The 19,592-nt window shown below is 39.8% G+C and overlaps 1 protein-coding gene across 2 annotated transcripts; it reads right to left on the bottom strand.

Moving 5' to 3' along the window:
• Positions 1–6,471: 6,471 nt before the first annotated feature.
• On the bottom strand, positions 6,472–17,877 carry LOC146453208 (coadhesin-like). Of its 2 annotated transcripts, XM_085096882.1 has the most exons (8): positions 17,698–17,873; positions 13,408–13,543; positions 11,512–11,679; positions 10,209–10,382; positions 8,825–8,995; positions 8,326–8,496; positions 7,266–7,427; positions 6,472–6,664 (listed from the first exon to the last, which is right to left on the bottom strand). In XM_085096882.1, the coding sequence occupies exons 2-7, from the start codon at positions 13,493–13,495 to the stop codon at positions 7,270–7,272; spliced, it is 930 nt and encodes a 309-aa protein (XP_084953008.1). In that variant the 5' UTR covers positions 13,496–13,543; positions 17,698–17,873; the 3' UTR covers positions 6,472–6,664; positions 7,266–7,269. The 2 variants fall into 2 exon arrangements, with proteins under 2 accessions (XP_084953008.1, XP_084953009.1); XM_085096883.1 differs by lacking the exon at positions 8,825–8,995 and having other exon boundaries at positions 17,698–17,877.
• Positions 17,878–19,592: the final 1,715 nt, after the last annotated feature.

Genomic DNA, 19,592 nt, shown 5'->3' on the forward strand with positions numbered 1-19,592 from the left:
TTTATTCGCACTTTAGCGAGATTCAACCAGAGGTGCATTGAACAACTACAAAGTAAACGCACCAAGGTTGAGCAAGAAGTGTCTCGCGAGAGAAACAAAACTAGTGTTTTTCAAACTAGAAAAAGCAGGACGCCATCGGCGCCTAGAGATGTAGTGTACACATGAGTACTGATGTACTTAAGTTAGCATCGAATATCCAAGCAAAGATTGACATGTTCACGCAACTATTGTCAAAGATTGATGATTCTAAGAATAAACAAAGTGAATCCCAGTGTACTCTCTGTCTCAAAAGGGGGAAGGGAGAAAGGGACAAAAAGAAATACATTCACTGTTAGAAATTACAAACGAAGAACGCGGAAAAATACTTTACAGCCAAAAAAGTCTAGAGAGACTATAGAATTTCGCAAGCAACACATCAAAAACCTCTCAGATACACAATTGACTACAGAGCAGATCAATTTACTCTCTAGAGGTTTGAAATTCATTCCAACACCTGTCATGAAAGAAAACCAGATAAGGCGCCAGCTAACTCAGACTTCAACCAATTTGCCAGAAGGATGCGCCTTCAATATATATATATCATGACAAAAATACTGAGCGACATCCATTTCACGTGAAATCCAGTTGGATTCCACCGATTCAACGGTCAGTTGCTCTTGAGACTTACTTAGAAGAAGTCAAAATAAAGCTTGCAGAAGCTCCACTGGTTCCCTGCTAGCAGAGGTCTCTGACGGCGAGAAGGAAGAGAGACCTCTGCCGGCCCCCGACGAATCTTCTGTCACGCATGCGCTAGGGTTTCCTAGCAACGAGTTACATTTTAGCCACATGTAACACGAGCTTCGCAAACCAGTTTGCGCGCAAATAGCAGCCGCGGTAGGGCGATGTGTGAAATAACTCGTAGCTATATGTGGAAATGCCACGGACTCCTCAACAACATCGCATATTCAAAGAACATAATTCTCCACGGACACCAGTAAAACCAGCAGCTGTAGGCAAAGATGAAAACTGCTTTTTGTGCCGAGTAAATTTCAAGTTAAGCGGCCAGAACACCTGGCGATCGCTAAAGACAAGCGATTGAAAAGCTGTAGTTTGCGGTTTGTTGAGGAGGACTGCTAACTTTCAAAAGGAATCTTCACCGCTCTGTACGGAATGCTTTCGCAAAGTGGAATCATTTATCAAGCAAATTAAGGATTTTGAAGATGGTAAACGTAAAATAACTGAAGTGGGAAACTTGTGTAAACCAGCGGAAGCCGTAACAACTGTGGGCTCGGAAATTTCCAGGGCACAATCTGAACAGAGTATGCGCATTGCGTATTAACTGTAGCCGGTTTTGGAAACCGGTCAGTTTCGACCAAAAATCTGGTCGGCGGCTACATGAGAGAACGCGTCGGGGGCCGGCAGAGGTCTCTCTCCCTTCTCGCCGTCAGAGACCTCTGCTAGCAGGGAACTCCACTGGTTAAACCTAAAAATAATCTGCCACCCGGCGAGCGACGAGCTCTCAAAGAGCTTATTAACAACAAAGAAACTATTCTCAAAAAAGCCGATTAAGGCACAACAACCGTCGTTATGAACAGAGAAAACAAAATCAATGAGGGACAGAAACAACTGGACGATAGAAATAACTATCAGCCACTAGACAAACCAATGGTTAGAGACACATCCCAGAGAGTTAAACACCTTATTACTGCCCTTACCCAAGCAGGGTGCATAGACGAAATGACGGTTAAATGGTTTAACCTTACACCAAATCTGCCTCGAATCCCAGTGTTTTATACCCTCACAAAAATTCAGAAACCGACATTAGTCGGAAGACCTATCATATCTGGGTGTGATGGCCCAACAAAACGCCTATCATCATTCGTAGACAAACCATTTCAGCCAATAGCACAAATACAGGACTCGTATCTTAATGATACGACAGATTTCATAAAGTTTATTGAAAGCACTAGGGTGCCTAGAAACGCTTTTCTAGTCTCAATGGATGTCACTAGCCTTTTCACGAATATACCACAGGAGGAAGGAACCACTATAGTATGCAACGCATACGAGAACGTTCATGCCAACAACCCTCCTATAGCTACAAATTTCCTCAGAGAAATGCTTAGCCTTATACTGAAGGAGAACTCCTTCCAATTTAACGGCACGATCTAACGATCTCCAAACACACGGAACTGCCATGGGTACTAAAATGGCAGTAGCTTTTGCCAACATCTTTATGGCATCTATGGAAAAGGAGATCTTGAGGCAGAGCGTTAAGAAACCACTAACGTGGAAAAGGTTCATTGACGATGTATTCTGCTTGTGGGATGCAAACGAAAAAGAAAAACATATTTCATTGAGCAAGCAAATTCGTCCCACCCTTCCATAAAGTTTACTGCTGAAATCTCACAAGTAGAAACAACATTCTTGGATACAACAGTCTATAAGGGAGAGAGATTCGAGAAAGAATCGATTCTCGACGTGCGCACACATTACAAACCTACTGAAACATTTCAGTACACAAACTATAACAGTTGCCACCCAAAAAAGGCTTCGTTAAAGGAGAAGCTCTTAGACTTCTGAGGACAAACCCTTCTAAAGTAGTGTTTGAGGAAAACATTAAAAACTTTAAAACACGCCTGATATCGAGAGGTTATCCTAGTAACCTGGTGGACAAAATCCTCTCCGAAGTTAACTTCGCAGAAAGAAAGAACGCTCTTACACAAAAACAGAAAGCGCACAAGAAAATTCTACCATTCGTGACACAATTTCAACCATCACTGCCATGTTTGAAAAACATTTTAATGAACAAATGGCATTTAATACAAAACCAGCCGCTACTAAGAGAGATATACAAGGAACCTCCCTTGATCTCTTATAGAAAAGGAAAATCGCTTAAAGACATGCTTGTTAAAGCAAAACTGTAAAGGCTTTTATAAACACAATGTGCACACAGCGGGAGTAGAGCAGGTCTGTCAACCCCATTTAAACAGACTTAATAGATGTTCATTTCTTTTGTTTCTAAACAACACTTTAACTGCGAATATGATACACAGAAACAAAAGAAACTTACCTTGCCACTTCAAAAGATTGAATAAGGAATGAAATAACTTCGTGTTTGCTATTTTCATTTATATAGGTTAAGTCAGTTTTCTGTCGCCCAGTGAAATCGAAATAACTCAAGAGGCCCACAAGCAATACTGAAAATAAAATATACAGGGGAAGTTTGCCTTCTATTTTGGTGCCATCAAGGGCCCCTCAATTTCATTCTGCGATGTCGTCAAAGTTTCGAAAATGGCTCTTGAGATTTCAAATAACAGGACATTCTTCTTTACGGTGCTAAAGATAGCTTTCGGCATACGCAGTGTACTAAAACATTTACTCATAATGTAGACAACGCAATATCAATGCCTAAAATGCATCCCTACGGCATTCTTAACTATAGAGCTTGGTGGCTTGATTGCGGTCATGTATGCATCTCTATACATTTACCGGTGAAGTGGGCACAGGGCAAAAACGAAATGGGTCCTTGGTGAGCTTTGGGTAACGAGTTTTTCCACAGCGTAACAATGTTGTGAATTATACAGTTATTTAACAATTATCCTGTTAAATCGAGCGGAATATCGCCTTGTACTCAGCCGAGGAGGCCGTAGGCTGAGTTGACTGAAATCATGGAAAATTCCGCAAGATTGAGCAGGATAATTGCTTAAATATTCAACACGTTGATAGCAAAGCATAGTTTTATTGCGAAAAAGCTGGTAACTATCTTCATTTTGCCATTTTTCTCCCCGACACACGAAATTACCTATATCGCAGGATATCTGTTGGCTTAACGGACGACGAATATTCAATGCACCATGACCATACTTGGGCAGTGTTATTACAGTGTGTTGAATAATAAAATGAATTAAAGTATTATCCAGTGATGAATTCATTATTTCCCAGCCAACCTGTATTCACCATGAGTTGGCCTCAAAAGAGTAAGTAGGTTCACTCCCAAATTACTTCTGGAGAAATAGGGGCATAGAAAATCACAGGAAATTGGAAATAAATTAAAGGAAATTTTAATAGTCACTCGGCAGTCATAACCACCTTGTGCAATATAAAAGAAACAGATGTTTTGTCTATCAACAGACTTGATAAAAGTAAACGTGAATTAGCCACCGTAAAGAGATTCGAGTGTTGATTTTTTGAGTGTCCCTTCGATTCGCTCTGAGGAAAACCAGACATTTGTTTCTACTCCCCACCGACGCAGCACCACAGTCACTTTTGAAACTTAAAAAGGAAGTATCACGCGAATTTGATGTCTTTTCAAGACCCAAAAATGTCTGTATGTCAACAGAAACAAAAACAATATTTGTCTAGTTAAAGTCATCATCCCAGTGAAATAAAACTGTCAGCTAGTGCCTCTGAACAGAGACAGAGTAAGTCAGAATGGAATTGACTTGAAAAATGTTAGGCTCACGGTTTTTAAGCCCGCGTAATTTTGTTTCCAAAATACGCTAGAACAGATCATGAGTTATTCCTCTCAAGAATTGAGTTGATTTCTTTCCTCTCCTTGTTCTAGAATTTTTTGTAGCAAAGTGAGTCTTAATTTCACTATTATTAACAAGAGGTCAAAAACCCCATGACACTTGTATACACTCGATTGCAAAAACGTTGACACCTTAAAAGCATAAACTGTGAACGATGAGACCCAACAGATTTGTGGGTAGCCGGTTTAAACAATAACCTCGTTTCCATAGTCAATAATTTACTATTCTCGTTCTTTGCAATAAAAAATAGTGCTGACTTAATTCTTCCGAATAATTTTATACCAAATACTGCTTAAGTTCATTGCCTGTTTTGAACTTAGGCAAATCGCGGATTGTATATAACTCAAATTGGCCCTTGTTGGCCAACTTGGACACTTGCAAAAGTGGAAAGCTTGGACAGTTTCCATCATTCACCACGTGCAACTAATTTTGGTCATCGGCCGTTGCACGAGAATAGAATATTATGCAAATAAATTTAGTACACTTATACCCATAAAGCCACTGGGTCTCATCGTTCACGGTTTATGCTTTTTAGGTGTCAACGTTTTTGCAATCGAGTGTATACGAAACGGGACTGAAACTACAGTAGCTGAGTAACTGCTTTCGTTTTAATTCATAGCTTCACTTAGGGTTAAACATACAGGCTCAAACGTTAAAAAACTACCTTGCACCACGTAATAAAACAATAAGCCAAAAAAGGAAGTCAGTATTAAGAGCCACCTTGCACAGTAACAAATATCATTACAGAAAATGTTAAATATAAATGTAAATGGAATGTGAAGTATTGAGACCGAATTCACGAAGCTCTCTTGAGGTAAGATGTATCCTAAGTATTGTTTGTTACTTATAATAGCCTTTTGTTGGCATAACAATATGCAATTATAGGAACTGATGTGTAACCAGGAAGACTGGCTGGTCCTGCAACCCTTGAAATGGCCAAAAATCTTCGATATCATCAATGTCTTATACTTTTGAGACAATTCTCCATTTCTTGTTACGGTCCTCGTTTTTGGAATTCTCTGGATTGTCGTCTAAGTAATCTAAATGATCTAGCTACGTTCAAATCTTCGCTCAAATCAGAATTGCTATCTCGATACTTGAGTTGTTAATGTTACCTCTTCCTCTCCTTTTTACGGTAGCTTTTGTACAATTTATTGTTGGTAGGCAATCATGTAACTATTGTTTATATTATTGTATTTGTGGTTTTAGTTTTTCCTGTACCTTTTTTATAACATGTTTTGTAACTAATGTAGTCAATGATTATATTGTCCTTCTTTGTAACTAGTTCGTATCGTTTATTTTTCCTATTGTCACTCTGTTTTATCATCTCGTACCAAGATCTCACTGCAGGTTTTGAAATGAGAAAATGTGAGCCTGGGCGTGGTACGAGATTAATCCTAAGCTTACGACAGCCTGGACCTTATAACAGGCCCCCGGCTTCAAATTCAGGCTTCCCCGTCACCAAGCCTATTTTGTTTGTGCAGTGTGTAATATTTATATGTGACGAAACAGATTTATATATTTTGAGTGTCAATTTAGGATAAAGTGAACTATGTGGATCTGACCCCTGCTTTGTGGCTTTTTTCCATTTTTAAATGGTCACACGTTACGATTTCATCCACAAACTCAAAATGTTAGAGGTACTATGTACAGCCTAGTAAACAGCATCTCTTTGGGACTTTAATTTATTCACGGGAGCAAAAAACAAGAGCTACGTAAGATTTTTCACGGTTCGAACCCAGAAGCCTTTGGTCGAGAACAAAGTATCTCTAAATCTCTGGAATTCCTACAAGTTTGATATGTAGCAGTGTCAAATCCTTGGGAAATTGTTAATTCACCTCTTTAAATTACAGTCAACTTTTCCCTTGCGAATGCCCTATGCCACGAGCATTTAATTCTCTGTATATTTTGGTCAAAACTGTACAATTGTGTGAAATAATATATAGGGGGCGAGATATAACGATGTAAATGTCCTTTATTTTCTTCACACATGGCAGCTATTTAAAGATTAAAAAAAACAAACAACAGTAAAATTACAAACAACAACCGCCAATAAAACCAAAACGAGGCCACCCTTGGCCGTATCCGAAGGCGCCCCGGCTCGAATAACCTCGCCTTTTTGTGGAGCGAAGGAATTGGTGGCTACCAACCTGAAAAATAAATGAATATTAACTATTACTATCCATAAAGAAGTGGGGGTACAGCGTTTTATCATGCCTCAAATTATTTCATACAATTATGCTTATACTGCAGGCGGGAAGCAGCTCTTGTATAATCTTAAATTGTACATCATAATAGTCGTCTCGATATAACAATGTATGTTTAAAGCCTTACGGTTCCTTCTCAACTGCAGCGCTGAAACAGAGCGGCCAAACTAGCATTCCATACTGGGCGAAAAGAGAACATCTTAAAGGTGGTCTAGGTTGTCCAATCCGCTAAATGAATTATTTCTGGGATAGAAATGCCTTCTCTGGCTGCTGCAGATGTAGATGCTGCACGCCAGCCTCTAACAGACAGATTTTTAGCAAATGAAGAAGGGCAGCAGAGCTAACTGGCTTGAGGAACAACTTCTTTGGTTTCAGTGACAGCTTCTTGTCATCTCTCGTTCTTCGCAGTGAACAAATTACCTTATCAACTTAGTGGTAAGAACAAATATTTGTGACTGGCTTAATAACTTGACTAATCAATTGGCAAATTGTGATACGAACCTATTAATTATAATAAATTATTTTCTGTTGTGAATAGATGTACCTGGTCACTGTTCAATGTCAGTACACGTCCGCTCTTCTGAATTACTTCCCTGGCACATCCGACCACCATGCTTGGGTAACGGATTAGTGCACGCACGATAACGGATTTGTATCCCTTCATGGCAAGGAGAAAATGGTCCCCACGAGGACCAACCACCATCAACTGTTATGGAAGAATACAAAAAGAGTTTGATCACATCGTCGTAGAATTAAGAACTGGTTCAAGTGTTTAGCGTTTGTATACCACCGAGTTATGGATGCACGCGGGAAGTTTGGAGAGCACGGGCACTACCTTATCTTATCTTACCTTGTGTTAGGGAGGCGGCGTGGCGTAGTCGTTAGGTCGGCCGGACTTGTAATCTAGAGGCCCCGGGTTCAAGTCGCGCTCTGACCACTTGGATTCGTTTCACGGTTGTCCCGTTTTTAAAACCAAGGCCACGCTTTGTAAATAGCCAACTGGTTTGCCTCCCACCAGTTGGGATCAGTTTGTATAATTGTTTCACTAATTTATAGTGTCCCCAGTTAGCACTGCAGTGCTAATTACTTCGACTCTTAAATATAGTCATTTATTTATTTATTTTTCTTAATTGTTATCAATTTAATTGATAAAACCAGTTTTACAATAACTGTCCAAATTCCTGCGCGCTGATTGGCTCGTAGCTATTGTCTATAAGAGTACAGACAATAAAAATGACGTCAGATGTAGCGCGCACTTTCTCAACGAAAAAAATAGCAAATTCCGCTCGTCCTTTTTCCATGTTATTGTAAAAAACAAATCGACGGCGGTTTTCTATGGTCTATACTCTTATAGACCATAAAATGACGCCATAAAATGTCCAAAACTTGGCAGTGAAACCACTCGCCTGCGGCTCGTGGTTCCACTTGAGTTTTGAACATTTTTGACGTCATTTAATGGTCTATAAGAGTATAGACCATAGAAAACTGCCGTCGATTTGTTAAATATTCGTTGCTATCTTCATGACTGGCTAATCTATTGGCTAATTTTGATACAAACTAATAATTTATTTAAAATAAATGTTTTCTGATGCTAATAGATGTACCTGGGCACTGATGAGTGTTACACGACCGCTTTTCAGAGTTCTTTCCTGGGCAATTGCGACCACCATGCAGGGGAAATGGTTTACTGCACGTTCGAGAACGTACTTGTGTCCCACTACCGCAGGACAAAGTGCATAACGAGAATGATGACCACGAGGACCAACCACCATCAACTAACGAAAGTAAGGTAGGTAGAAGAAAGAATTTCTGAGTTGCTGTGAACCTCATTTTGAGCTTGTTGAAATTTATTTGTCTTGCTAGCTAATTGAAGTCAGGAATATCGAAAATAGAGCTAAGCATCACCTGACAACAATCTTATCATGATGACTCACGACAGAGAGAGTACTGCCGAAAAGGTCACCTTTGAATGGTGTCTTGTCTAAAGTTTGAACCACATTATGCGGGTTAAAGGCCCATTTAATCAGAATAACAGTGGGTGGATTTTTCCGATCAGCTCTATAAATGACGTTAAAAAGTGTTTTTCGTTGAAAGTAGACGTACCTGGGCATTGTTGAGTGTTACACGACCGCTTTTCAATATGCCTTCCCGGGCATACCCGGCCACCATGCAGGGGGAATGGATTACTGCACGTGCGAGAACGTACTTGTGTCCCTCCAGCGCAGGACAACGTGCAGGGAGAAAATGATGACCACGTGGACCAACCACCATCCACTATAACGAAAGAACACAAAATAAGTTTGGTCACATCGTCGTAAAAACAGATACAGTCGAACCTCCGCTAACGGACCCCTCTCGTAGGCGGAGACCTCTCGTAAGCGAACACTTGGTCATGTTTTTAATTACATACAAACATACAAATTACATACAAACACTACATTTTTAACCTCCCAGAAGCGGACACCTCTCTTGAGCGGACTCTTTTTTTTTTGTCCCAATTCAAGTGAAGCAAAGGTTGCATTGGGGGAGTGCACCAACAGAATAATTAAAGATTGTTTATCTAAGCGAAAAAGTGCACCACCTGACAACAATCTTATCATGATGAGTCACTTGGTTGGCTCAAAAGTGACTCAGTTTGTAACCCCCTCACCGCCCACGAAAGTCTATTCCTTTATTTTGTCGAATACTGAAAAAAGACATCAAGTAATGCTGACACATAGTGGCTTTAATGGTTCATCCTCAGACTAAAGCCAAGAAAATGCTCTGCACAGTATACCCAACTGCACAGCTGAAAAGTACTACTGCAACATTGTGACTTGAATGGTTCAGGCTCAGATAAAAACCGGGGAAATACTCTGCACGGTATACCAAATAGAAAAGTACTGCTGAAAAGGTCACCTTTATGGTGGTAAAGTTTGAACCACCTTATTGAACGGTTTCAATATTTGCCTCAATATGCGTTCAACACTTTGTTGAACCAAATGTCGGAGGCGTTTGAACAAGTCGTTCAATATTGTTGAAAGTATAAAAAATGTTGAACGCTTGTTAAATAAAATTTCAATTTCAATTGAACAGTTTTATATATTTTTAACCATGCTGCTGAATGACAACATGAACAGATTATTAAAATTTCAAATGTTTTAAACTTTCATTCAACATCGATTAATGTTTTCCTTTGCTCTCCAAAATGTTGAATGGCGTTGAAGCCGTTTGAACACTCCATTCAACATTTGTCCAACATTTGCCCAACATCCGTTCAACTTGTGTTGGATAAATGTTGGTCAAATGTTGAAACAATTTAAACGGGCCTTGGCAGAGACACGCTAATGAGATGAATAAACTGTATGATAGACATCACAAAGTTTCCCCTGACCTTAATTCTTATTAAAACTCAATTCGGTCAAATGTGAAGTCATATGACAATGACAAAAAGCTATGGCTTATTTGAATTACCCAAATTTAGCGTTAGGTAGGTACTTCAACAAACCTTTTATTCCACAGGAAATACCACAGATCTCAGTCTGGGATCCAGGTCCACGACACTGGGCACCACCGTTGGACGGTGGGGGGTTGGTGCAGCTGCGCGTGCGTGATCGTGTTCCACCACCACAAGTTCTGCTACATTGACTCCATGAAGACCAATTTGTCCATTGACCGTTAACTAGAGAAACACAGAGAATCTTCTATTAAGTAATACATTTCTTTAAAGTGCCCCTAACCCTTCAATTTGTTTTCTTTTGGTAGATTTCCATATCTTTCAAGAACTCATTTTCGAAAAAATTTTTGAGAAATATTGAATCCTTTTTTTTTACGAGCGCTAGAAGTGAATGCAGTCTTGTCGATATTTTCACCTATCGTTCGCATTAGTCCCCCACTCGGCCAAACATGGAGCGTGACGTAAGAAAAGGACATCGTGCTAAAATATCCGAAGATTCGCGGTAATGCTTCAATTGTAAACAGAGATAATGGTTGAAAAATGTGTGGTTTTTGGATACAGCAACTCTCGAAATGGAGAGAAAGGAATCAGCGTGCTTAAAATTCCTTCTTAATCCTTCTGGTGTCCTTTTCTTACGTCATAGCTAAGAAAGTGTCAAATATCGGACGCTTCTCTTTGGCTTGTTCCTAATGAGCCCACGAGACAAACATTTGTCTAGCGGGGCGTAAAGCGCGCAAAAATTTAAAAAAATCAGTAACTTTTAGCGCTCGTAAAAAGAAAAGGATTCAATTTTTCTAAAAATTTTTTTCGAAAATCAGTTCTTCACAGATATGGAAATCTAGCAAAAGAAAACAAATTGAAGGGTTAGGGGCAATTTAACGTTACAAGTGTAAGTAATACTGGAAAACACCGGGCAAAAGGCCTGCTCCCCGTTGTTCAAATCCTGGGTTAATGTAAGTTTGATTCCAGTTTAATTAACGCATTTTTCCAATATATTTTTCGCCTTCAGTTTTGATTTGCACTTTTCTTTACCTTTATTTTAAAAGCTGCTTTTCAGAAAACATTCGGTTAACCTTTAATTGGGGATTTGTGTTAATTGGCTTTTTAACAACCGGGCCCTGGGCCGATTCCATCTAAGGACTTTGCAGGGCTTTTATTTACAGAGAGGGATTTTCTTCGGGAAATCTTATTATCCGCCCTGCCATAGCCAGTTATCATGAGATCGTGATGAAAGCAAAAGAAGGGAAGCGAAATTTGCTGAGGGCTTGGAGCAGAAACTGACAGCGGGTGGATTTTTCCGATCAGCTCTATGGATGACGTCACAAAAAATGTTGTTCGTTGAAAGTAGGCGTACCTGGGCATTGTTGAGTGTTACACGACCGGCTTTCAATATGCCTTCCCGGGCATACCCGGCCACCATGCAGGGGGAATGGGTTACTGCACGTACGAGAACGTACTTGTCTCCCTCCGGCGCAGGACAACGTGCAAGGAGAAAATGATGACCACGAGGACCAACCACCATCTATAACGGAAGAACACAAAACGAGCTTGATCACATCGTCGTAAAAACAAATATACAGCCAACGTCTTCGGCAGATTATCTGAAGGTCGTATTGGGGGAGTGCAGGCACAGAAAACTTAAAGGTTGTCCATCTAAGCAAACGTGAAAAAACACCAAGCTATTTTCAGTGTTCGAAACATTAACATGAACGGCAGACACATCTGTTGATGTGACATATGGAACGGGTTGGTCGGTAGGTGTAGCGCTGCTTTCACTGGATAAAGCTTTTCGTTTACCACGAACGACTTGTTCGCGCCAGTCTTTACCTTTGTCTTGTCACCGAGTTGACAGTATCACGGTCCGGTGCTATCCTCTCTTTTGACGACGAAAACTGCTGCCTTATTTCTAGGATCTTTTTAACTACGTTTTTATTTGTTTGGGCACAGTTTCTACAAATAATCTTAGCCACACAGTTGCCCATGTCTAGCTTCCCGCTAACGAGAATCTGCAAATTATTATCATTGGAGCCAGTAAACGCTTACGACTATAATTAGGGGTTGAATAGCTTTAACACACGGTATACAGACTGCTTCCATCGAATATGGGGAGAGATTGACCCGAGAAACAACTTTAGTTGGGGTCAGGTCATCTCCATTCATCATGGAATTATCCAGCCAGTCCAGTCATTTGAGAACTGTTTATTTTACGTGCGACGTTTCCATGAAGTCATAGCCATATTTTCCCGCCAACACAATTCAAAGTAAATTCGAATCCATGCAGGCGGGACAAGTCGTCTCCTCGCAGCTTCTTCACTCTTTTTTCGGTGCAGAAAAAGACGAATTGAGGCAAGTCTAGAGTTCCCACTGATCGGTCTGCTGAAACGCTATATAAGAACTCTTATACCAATGCCTGCATCGCGACTTAGAAATATCGGTCAATGTTAGAAAATCACGCATAGATACTAAAAGCTTTCAAACCAGGGCCGTTTACCATTTGACAACAAAAACCGGAATTTTCGGTTGGAAGTTCAAATGGTTCAGGCCATTTCACTGGAACGTTTCCGGAAAAGATGGAAGTGCTCAGATGTATTCCTCTTTTCCCATTCCATCCGAAATGACTGGAAAATACCGTACCATTTGTCAAAATCATTCTCGACCCGGTCCATTTTCGTGCGCTTTTCAGTTGTAATTCAAGATGGCGACTACGGAATGGCGATGCACTCTTTGTGAAGCAATATTTTTCACAACTACTGATGAATCATAATTACAGAGGTAAGTAAATAATCAATTTTAACTATTCTTAGTTTTGTGGGGCCAAATTCTTGGAGGTATAGAATTTTAGCGGAATCGTACTCAACAACTGTGCCGCCATTTTGTTTCATTGTTTTTTCGTGAGCCGCAGGCGAATCGGGCCAGCCAAACCGCTTAAACTGGAAAAACCGTACCATATGAAGCGTTCCATTCCAACCGGATTTTTGTGTAAATGGTAAACGCGCCAGATTCCTTGGATTTTCAGAGTCCATATAAGTTCCGGGCATTCAAAAGATCCTTCAAATAGTTTACAGAAATTTTCTTTTAGCTGTTTCGGGGATGATGTAATACTAATATCAGCACTTTATTAAAGTAAATACGAGCGTATTGGGCACTATCAAAAGGCAATAAACGAAAGGCAAGTTTCGAAACCAATTCTGATTATCTTGTGTGATCATTTACTTTCAATTGCGCCACTGTGGCATTGAATAAAAATTACCTTGTCTCTCTGAGGTAACATCAAGGCAAGATGTGTACAACAAAACCGCCAGGATATACAACACCTTCCACACTGTCGTCGATTCCATTCAGTTCAGGATCACTGGTGCAGGTGGATAATTGAAGGTAAGCTTAATCTGAATATGAAGGAAGTAATATAAATTTGACTAAATTGAGCGAACCAGCTTAGCCAATAAAGAATTTATAATACAGGGATTTACCGTCAAGTTCGGACTAAGTAAGGGGAATGAAACAGAAATTCTTTATTTTACCGCGTGAACGTGTAAGATTTATTTTCAGTGGATTTAGATTAGCATGCAAACATGTAGAACTGGGCATCCTAAATTAACTTGAAAGAGCTAATCTACAAATTGAAGTTCAAACGATTCGCAAACAACCAAAAGTTAGATTTTCGCAATTGCAAGTAAACCCAGAAACCGGCAAAACTCGCTATTTTTAGTGGCGGAAATATTCGAAGCAAAATATTCCAGTGGTGGACTAAAAGACTTTATGTTACGCCTCGAAAGGAGGATAGCCGAAAGGAAACTCAAGTAATGAGATTACAAATTTATAACCTTCTCTGCGTAACGGCGGCGACGTCGGTTTGAAAACGCAAGGTGGCGACATGATCGGTGTTAAAACCTGCTGTCTCATAAGAAAATTAGACTCAAAGGTATCTGTAAATTTTTGTCACACGAAGAACAGAACAGAACAGAAACGGTTATATCATCCCACGCCCGTTCCTGTGTTCGTGTTGAGCGCAAGGGGGCCTTAATCTTTCCAAAACTGAATGAGTTTTGAATAGTTCAATGATTATTTCCCTGAGTATCGCCTTTCCATCTACCCTGGGAATCTCATGAGAAATTACTTTGTCATTCCACATTTATACAGGGTTAGCCTCAACCTAAAGCAAAATATTCACCAATTTTAGAAAGAAAGTGCTGAATCCTAAAGTAAAACAATACACAGAATTTCAGCCAGAGATACCCAGTGAACTAAATGCGTAGTATTCAATCGATTGGCTGATCTCCTTTCTGAACATTAAAACGGCTTGAGCTAAATATGGTTGAAATTAATGCATTCTTAATGAAATGAACAAAAGAATAGCGCTAGACTTAATATATGTTCATTTCTTTTGTTTCTAAATAACACTTTCACTGCTAATATGATACACAGAAACAAAGGAAACTCACCTCGCCGCTTCAAAAGATTGAATATGGAATGAAATAACTTCATGTTTACTATTTTCATTTATATAGGTTAAGTCAGTTTTCTGTCGCCCAATGAAATCGAAATAATACAAGTGGCCGGCCATAAGCAATAGAGCGTTTTCATTCACGTGACTACCGGCCATATTGCTATACTGAAACAAAAGGAAGTATTTGCATAAAAATAGCGTTCAATTCCCAGAGGTTTAGTTCGGGACACCAACATGGCTGCCGTGACGTCATGTGAAAGCACTCTATACTGAATACAATATACAGGGGAAGTTCGCGTTCTATTTTGAGGCCATCGAGGGCTCCTCAGTTTCATTCTGCGATGTCGTCAACGTTTCGAAAATGGCTCTTGAGATTTCAAATAACAGGACATTCTTCTTTGCGGTGCTAATGATAGCTCTCGACATACCCAGTGTACTTTAAATTTTACTGCAGTAGTCGACAAAAAAAGACTTAATGTTACGTCTCGAAAGGAAACTCAACTAATGAGATTACAAATTTATAACCTCCTCTACGTAACGGCAGGGAGCTCGGTTTGAAAACACAAGGTGCACCGTGTTCGGTTTTAAAACCTGCTGTCTCAAGCAATAAAGTTTACAGCCCTTTTGATACGACCGACCGAGTGATATTTACCCCACATTGCGATAACTCGTTCATTGCGCATGCGCGCATTCACGAGTTAAAAATTAGACGTAAAAAGTGTCTGTAAATTTTGTGTTTACGAAGAACAGAACAAAACAAGGGCACGGTCATATCATTCCATGGCAATAAGAACTGGACACATTCGTTCCTTTGTTCGGTCTGAGCGCATTGCACACACTGCCAGGAACACGCACTAATTACACTGATACGTCATAGTGTCCCGGCTGATAAACAAAAGTCAAGGGACAAATAGCCCTGACAAAAGAATGTGCGGTGGACGTCTTCAAAAATAGCCGCCACAATAACGCCCAAGATTAAGCCACCATATGCATCCGGCCTTATAGGGAAACACTGAGCCACACCTTAGTAGCCCAGCATTCCACCAACAAAAATAAAACGTTCATAACTGAAATAAAGCTGGTAATAATAGCTCTCGAAATGAAGTGACGCTGGTTAAGCGTCGTGAATAAGACAAGGAGATTTTAACACAGCCCCCTCTCTATAGCTCCTATAACATTTTATCAAACCCAGGGTGTTCAAATAATGAACGACGTCCCTGAGATACATGTTTCTGCTCGGTTCCCAATTTCCAATGTGCCGAGAATGGCAAGAGCTCGAGAATTACTTGTAAATAAAGATGCAGCTTGAGCACCCAAGAGTTCAAATCTGGCAGTCTTGAGAGGGGGTAATACGCTTTATAACCTAAAAAACCCCAATAACCCGAACATCAAACTCGCAATGCAACGATTGAACGAGTTCCTCCAGCGCAGAACCACTGACGGATACAGGGGGCAAGGAGGTAAGGTCGTTCGTGGTTAGTTCGAGGATGACAATGTCAGGCTTTGAGTTTCGCACAACATCGAGGTCGAATTGGATGACTTTATCAACAGTATACCCGCCGACCCCAAAAAGAGAAATACCAGCTGAATCGCTCAGCCCAAAGTCACTAGCACAAACACGTGAACTAGCAAGAAATGAACTTAAATTTCGAACAAAAGAATGCCCAAGAAAAGAGAACACGACGTAAAGACATGACAGCAAATCTAAAAAGGAACTACTAATCTTGTGCAAACCAAACGCCTCTAGAATGCTCAAAACTAAGCGGTTTGCGAAAAGAAAACACTGAAACCACTTGCCTGGGAACTTTGATCTTCACGGCGGTGTGATCTTTAAGGCAGCTAGAAGCTTGGTTATTAACTTTTACCACAGGGAGGTTAATAGCAAAGAGAGGACTTATCTTTGAAGACACGCTATTTCATAGTAACATGATATACCCGATAAAGACCTGTTGTTCTCCACCAACCAGACACTGATCACACTACATCTTTCTTGTCTCGCATTTGTCTCCCCATTTATTATCCCATTTAAGTTCTTGGTAGTTACGCGCCCGTCCTTTAGCATTTCGAGCCGTTTTTCTATAGAATCAATTATACTTAGGGAATTGTACAGTCGTGCTCTTTGAACTCTTAATTTATAGCGTTTGACAGTTGAAATGGGCTATTTCGGAGGTATTGAAGTTCTCTGCATTTTTTAATTAAAAATATGGACAGGTGATATTTATTTACCTTCTTAATTTTTTAACAAATATTTTTGTAACAAATAACTACTGAGGGCACAGACAGCAACAAGATCTTGATTGGCTCAAGTTTTATCCTCCTTCAACTAGTGTCGTCTAGAAACTGCAGACTTAGGGAAGCTTGGACAAGATTTCATTAAAAACACATTTTACACAACGTTTACAGCTGAAGTCACGTTCTCGTGAGTGTGTCAACACCCAAACACCCACAACAAATACGTACACGATTTGACTAGAATCCTACGTAAAATAACTGTTTGAGTCAAGCCGTTAAAATCACAATCACATTGTCATCAGCGTGTCACCTGATAAATACTACCCAAATGAAGTGTTGAAGAAACAACTACTTAGTATCGAATCACCTGTTGATGTGTGATGAATGTTTTTTACAACTTTATTTGCATCTGGTCCTCTCAACATTTCTTCTTTCACTTTACGTGAGAATGTAACGTCTTGGACTCCTGCCAAGACTTTTCGTAGCCGTTCTTGAGCGGGTAGTTATAAGAAGGCATACAAAAACACTCTCACGAAAGCGTAACTCATCTTAGTTTATTCGTCTCTAAGTTGGGCCCATATAATATTTCGTGTCAGTTACTGGAAGGATTTATCTCACATACACACATAATGTTTCAAAACCGACGTCGTCTGCTTTTCTTCAGCAAACTGTGTGAACAGTGAAGAATCAATTACTAGACATCCAAACGAGACCGAAATGTGTTTGTGTATTGCCTAACCTAATTTAATATTTTAAAAGCAACCTTACAGTTTGAGCGCTTGGAAGGAGGTTCTAATTACTAAACATTCTACCGTAAAAATGTGTCTTTTAACTTAATTATTCGTCGAAATAGAGACTTACCTGTGAAATTCGGGTAACCGTAGCCTGCCATGTAGAATGATAGAAAGGAAATCCAATCTTCTCCTGTATTCTACAATATGAAGTTACTGTTCTAGTTACATCTACAGTTTACTCGTAAGAACATTAAAGACCCTGAGTGTTGATCCAGCCGGGGTTTGATTGAACCCGCAACCTCCCACACGGTAGTCGGGTGCTCTCCCAACTGAGTAAACCAGACGGTGGTTAGTGGCATATCCAATCTCGTAAGTACCGAAATTCCCCAAATGTCTAAACACAGTACTAAATTCATAAAATTTAATTCATTCATCGTCTTCACGATAAGATTAATCGAATTTGATATATTAAACTATACCAAGTACATAGACAACTTCCTTCGTGCATAAATCAAAACTGCTTTGCTTTTGGACTGCCAAACTTAAAATGATATTTGATATTATAAAAACCATCTTAAAACTTTATAAATTAGAGACTACAACTTCTCACGAACTGAAAACAAGCCTTTTGACTGGCTTCCAAAATACGGTTAGCCAATTACAGATCCCAAGTTATGTACTTCGCTTGCAACTATGTATTCCAAATTTATTGCGAGTCTCGAAATGAAAAATGATAAAGCTTAAAAAACAGCTAATGCAAACCAAAGAATAGTTAACATTTCTGAGGGATAAGGGCGCCAGCAAACTGACAACCACGACTGAATCCTCTGTCATCGCAGCTCAGATTCCCGACATAAAACATCAGCTTTAGAAATCAGACCTACCTTAAGTCGCCGCAACTTTGGGCGACTTATGGCGACTTAAGAAAAACTCGCTGTGAAGTTATTTTAAGCGAGTTAAGGCGATTTTGGTCAACTAAAGGATATTTTTATACAAGGTGCAGTGAATAAGCTAGACTGTTTTTCATGGAAGCAAAACTCGCTGTGAAATTATGTTAAGCGACTTAAGGGGATTTTGGGCGACTTAAGGAGATTTTTATACAAGGTGCAGTGAGTAAGCTAGACTGTTCTTGTGGAAGCAAAACTCGCTGTGAAATTATGTTAAGCGACTTAAGGAGATTTTGGGCGACTTCAAGATATTTTTATACAAAATGCAATGAGTAAGCTAGACCGTTTTCCTTGTAAAGTTGAACCTGTTAATATACCCCAGTGGGCATCTACACTATTTCTTGTTGGTCCCACTTGGAACCCTCAACCTGAAGGATGAGCACGATGTTCTTGCCTATAAATGATCTATTGTAATGCACCTACCAGGCAACGAAGCCTTAAAAGGCATCCATAGTGCTTAAGGTTACTGAGAAATCCAGACTTCATAACTACAAAGGTTTCAAAGCCTTTATTTAGACACCCTAATTCAAGGCCTTCAATGTCACCTCAACTAACAAGTACAGTAATAGGCTTGAACAAAATGTGTCCAAGAAAGCAAGTAAAATATTGTCTGGACTGATATGGTAACGAACACAAGCATTATGTATATATCAGGCAACTTCATGCATGATCATACCTGGAAATATTGGCATAATACGCTATATTCCCACACGTAATCACATCTTGGAATGGAATCACAGCTTTATGTAATGGCTTACGTAAATCCCTTGAAGCTGAACGACTCTATTGCTGTTTTTAAATGTAAAATAAGAGCTAATCTCTTAGCTCTTAATCCCTTGAGGAACCTTCACGTTAAGTCGCCGATGTAGACAGAGTTTCGAAATCGGCACTTGAAATTTTAACCACAAAACATGTTCCTTTATAGTTCTAAAGACAGCCCACTGAAAACTCATTATAATCCGGAGGCAATGCCAAAATTTAAAATTTCCTGTATAATGGTAGACTATACATTATACGCTGATCAATAGGAAACTTCAAAATTACCTTCATTGAGCCTCACTCGCTCTGTGCATTT

The sequence above is a fragment of the Pavona decussata genome, unplaced genomic scaffold (genome assembly GCF_977016875.1).
Source record: "Pavona decussata unplaced genomic scaffold, jaPavDecu1.1 SCAFFOLD_344, whole genome shotgun sequence".
In the NCBI taxonomy this organism is placed as follows: domain Eukaryota; kingdom Metazoa; phylum Cnidaria; class Anthozoa; order Scleractinia; family Agariciidae; genus Pavona; species Pavona decussata.

Coding starts and splice junctions, on each gene's coding strand:
- LOC146453208 (XM_085096882.1), bottom strand. CDS start 13,495: ATGGAATCGACGACAGTGTGGAAGGTGTTGTATATCCTGGCGGTTTTG. Junction 8,497..8,824: donor TAACACTCAACAATGCCCAG/GTACGTCTACTT, acceptor TACTTTCGTTAG/TTGATGGTGGTTGGTCCTCG. Junction 7,428..8,325: donor TAACACTCATCAGTGCCCAG/GTACATCTATTA, acceptor CTTCCATAACAG/TTGATGGTGGTTGGTCCTCG.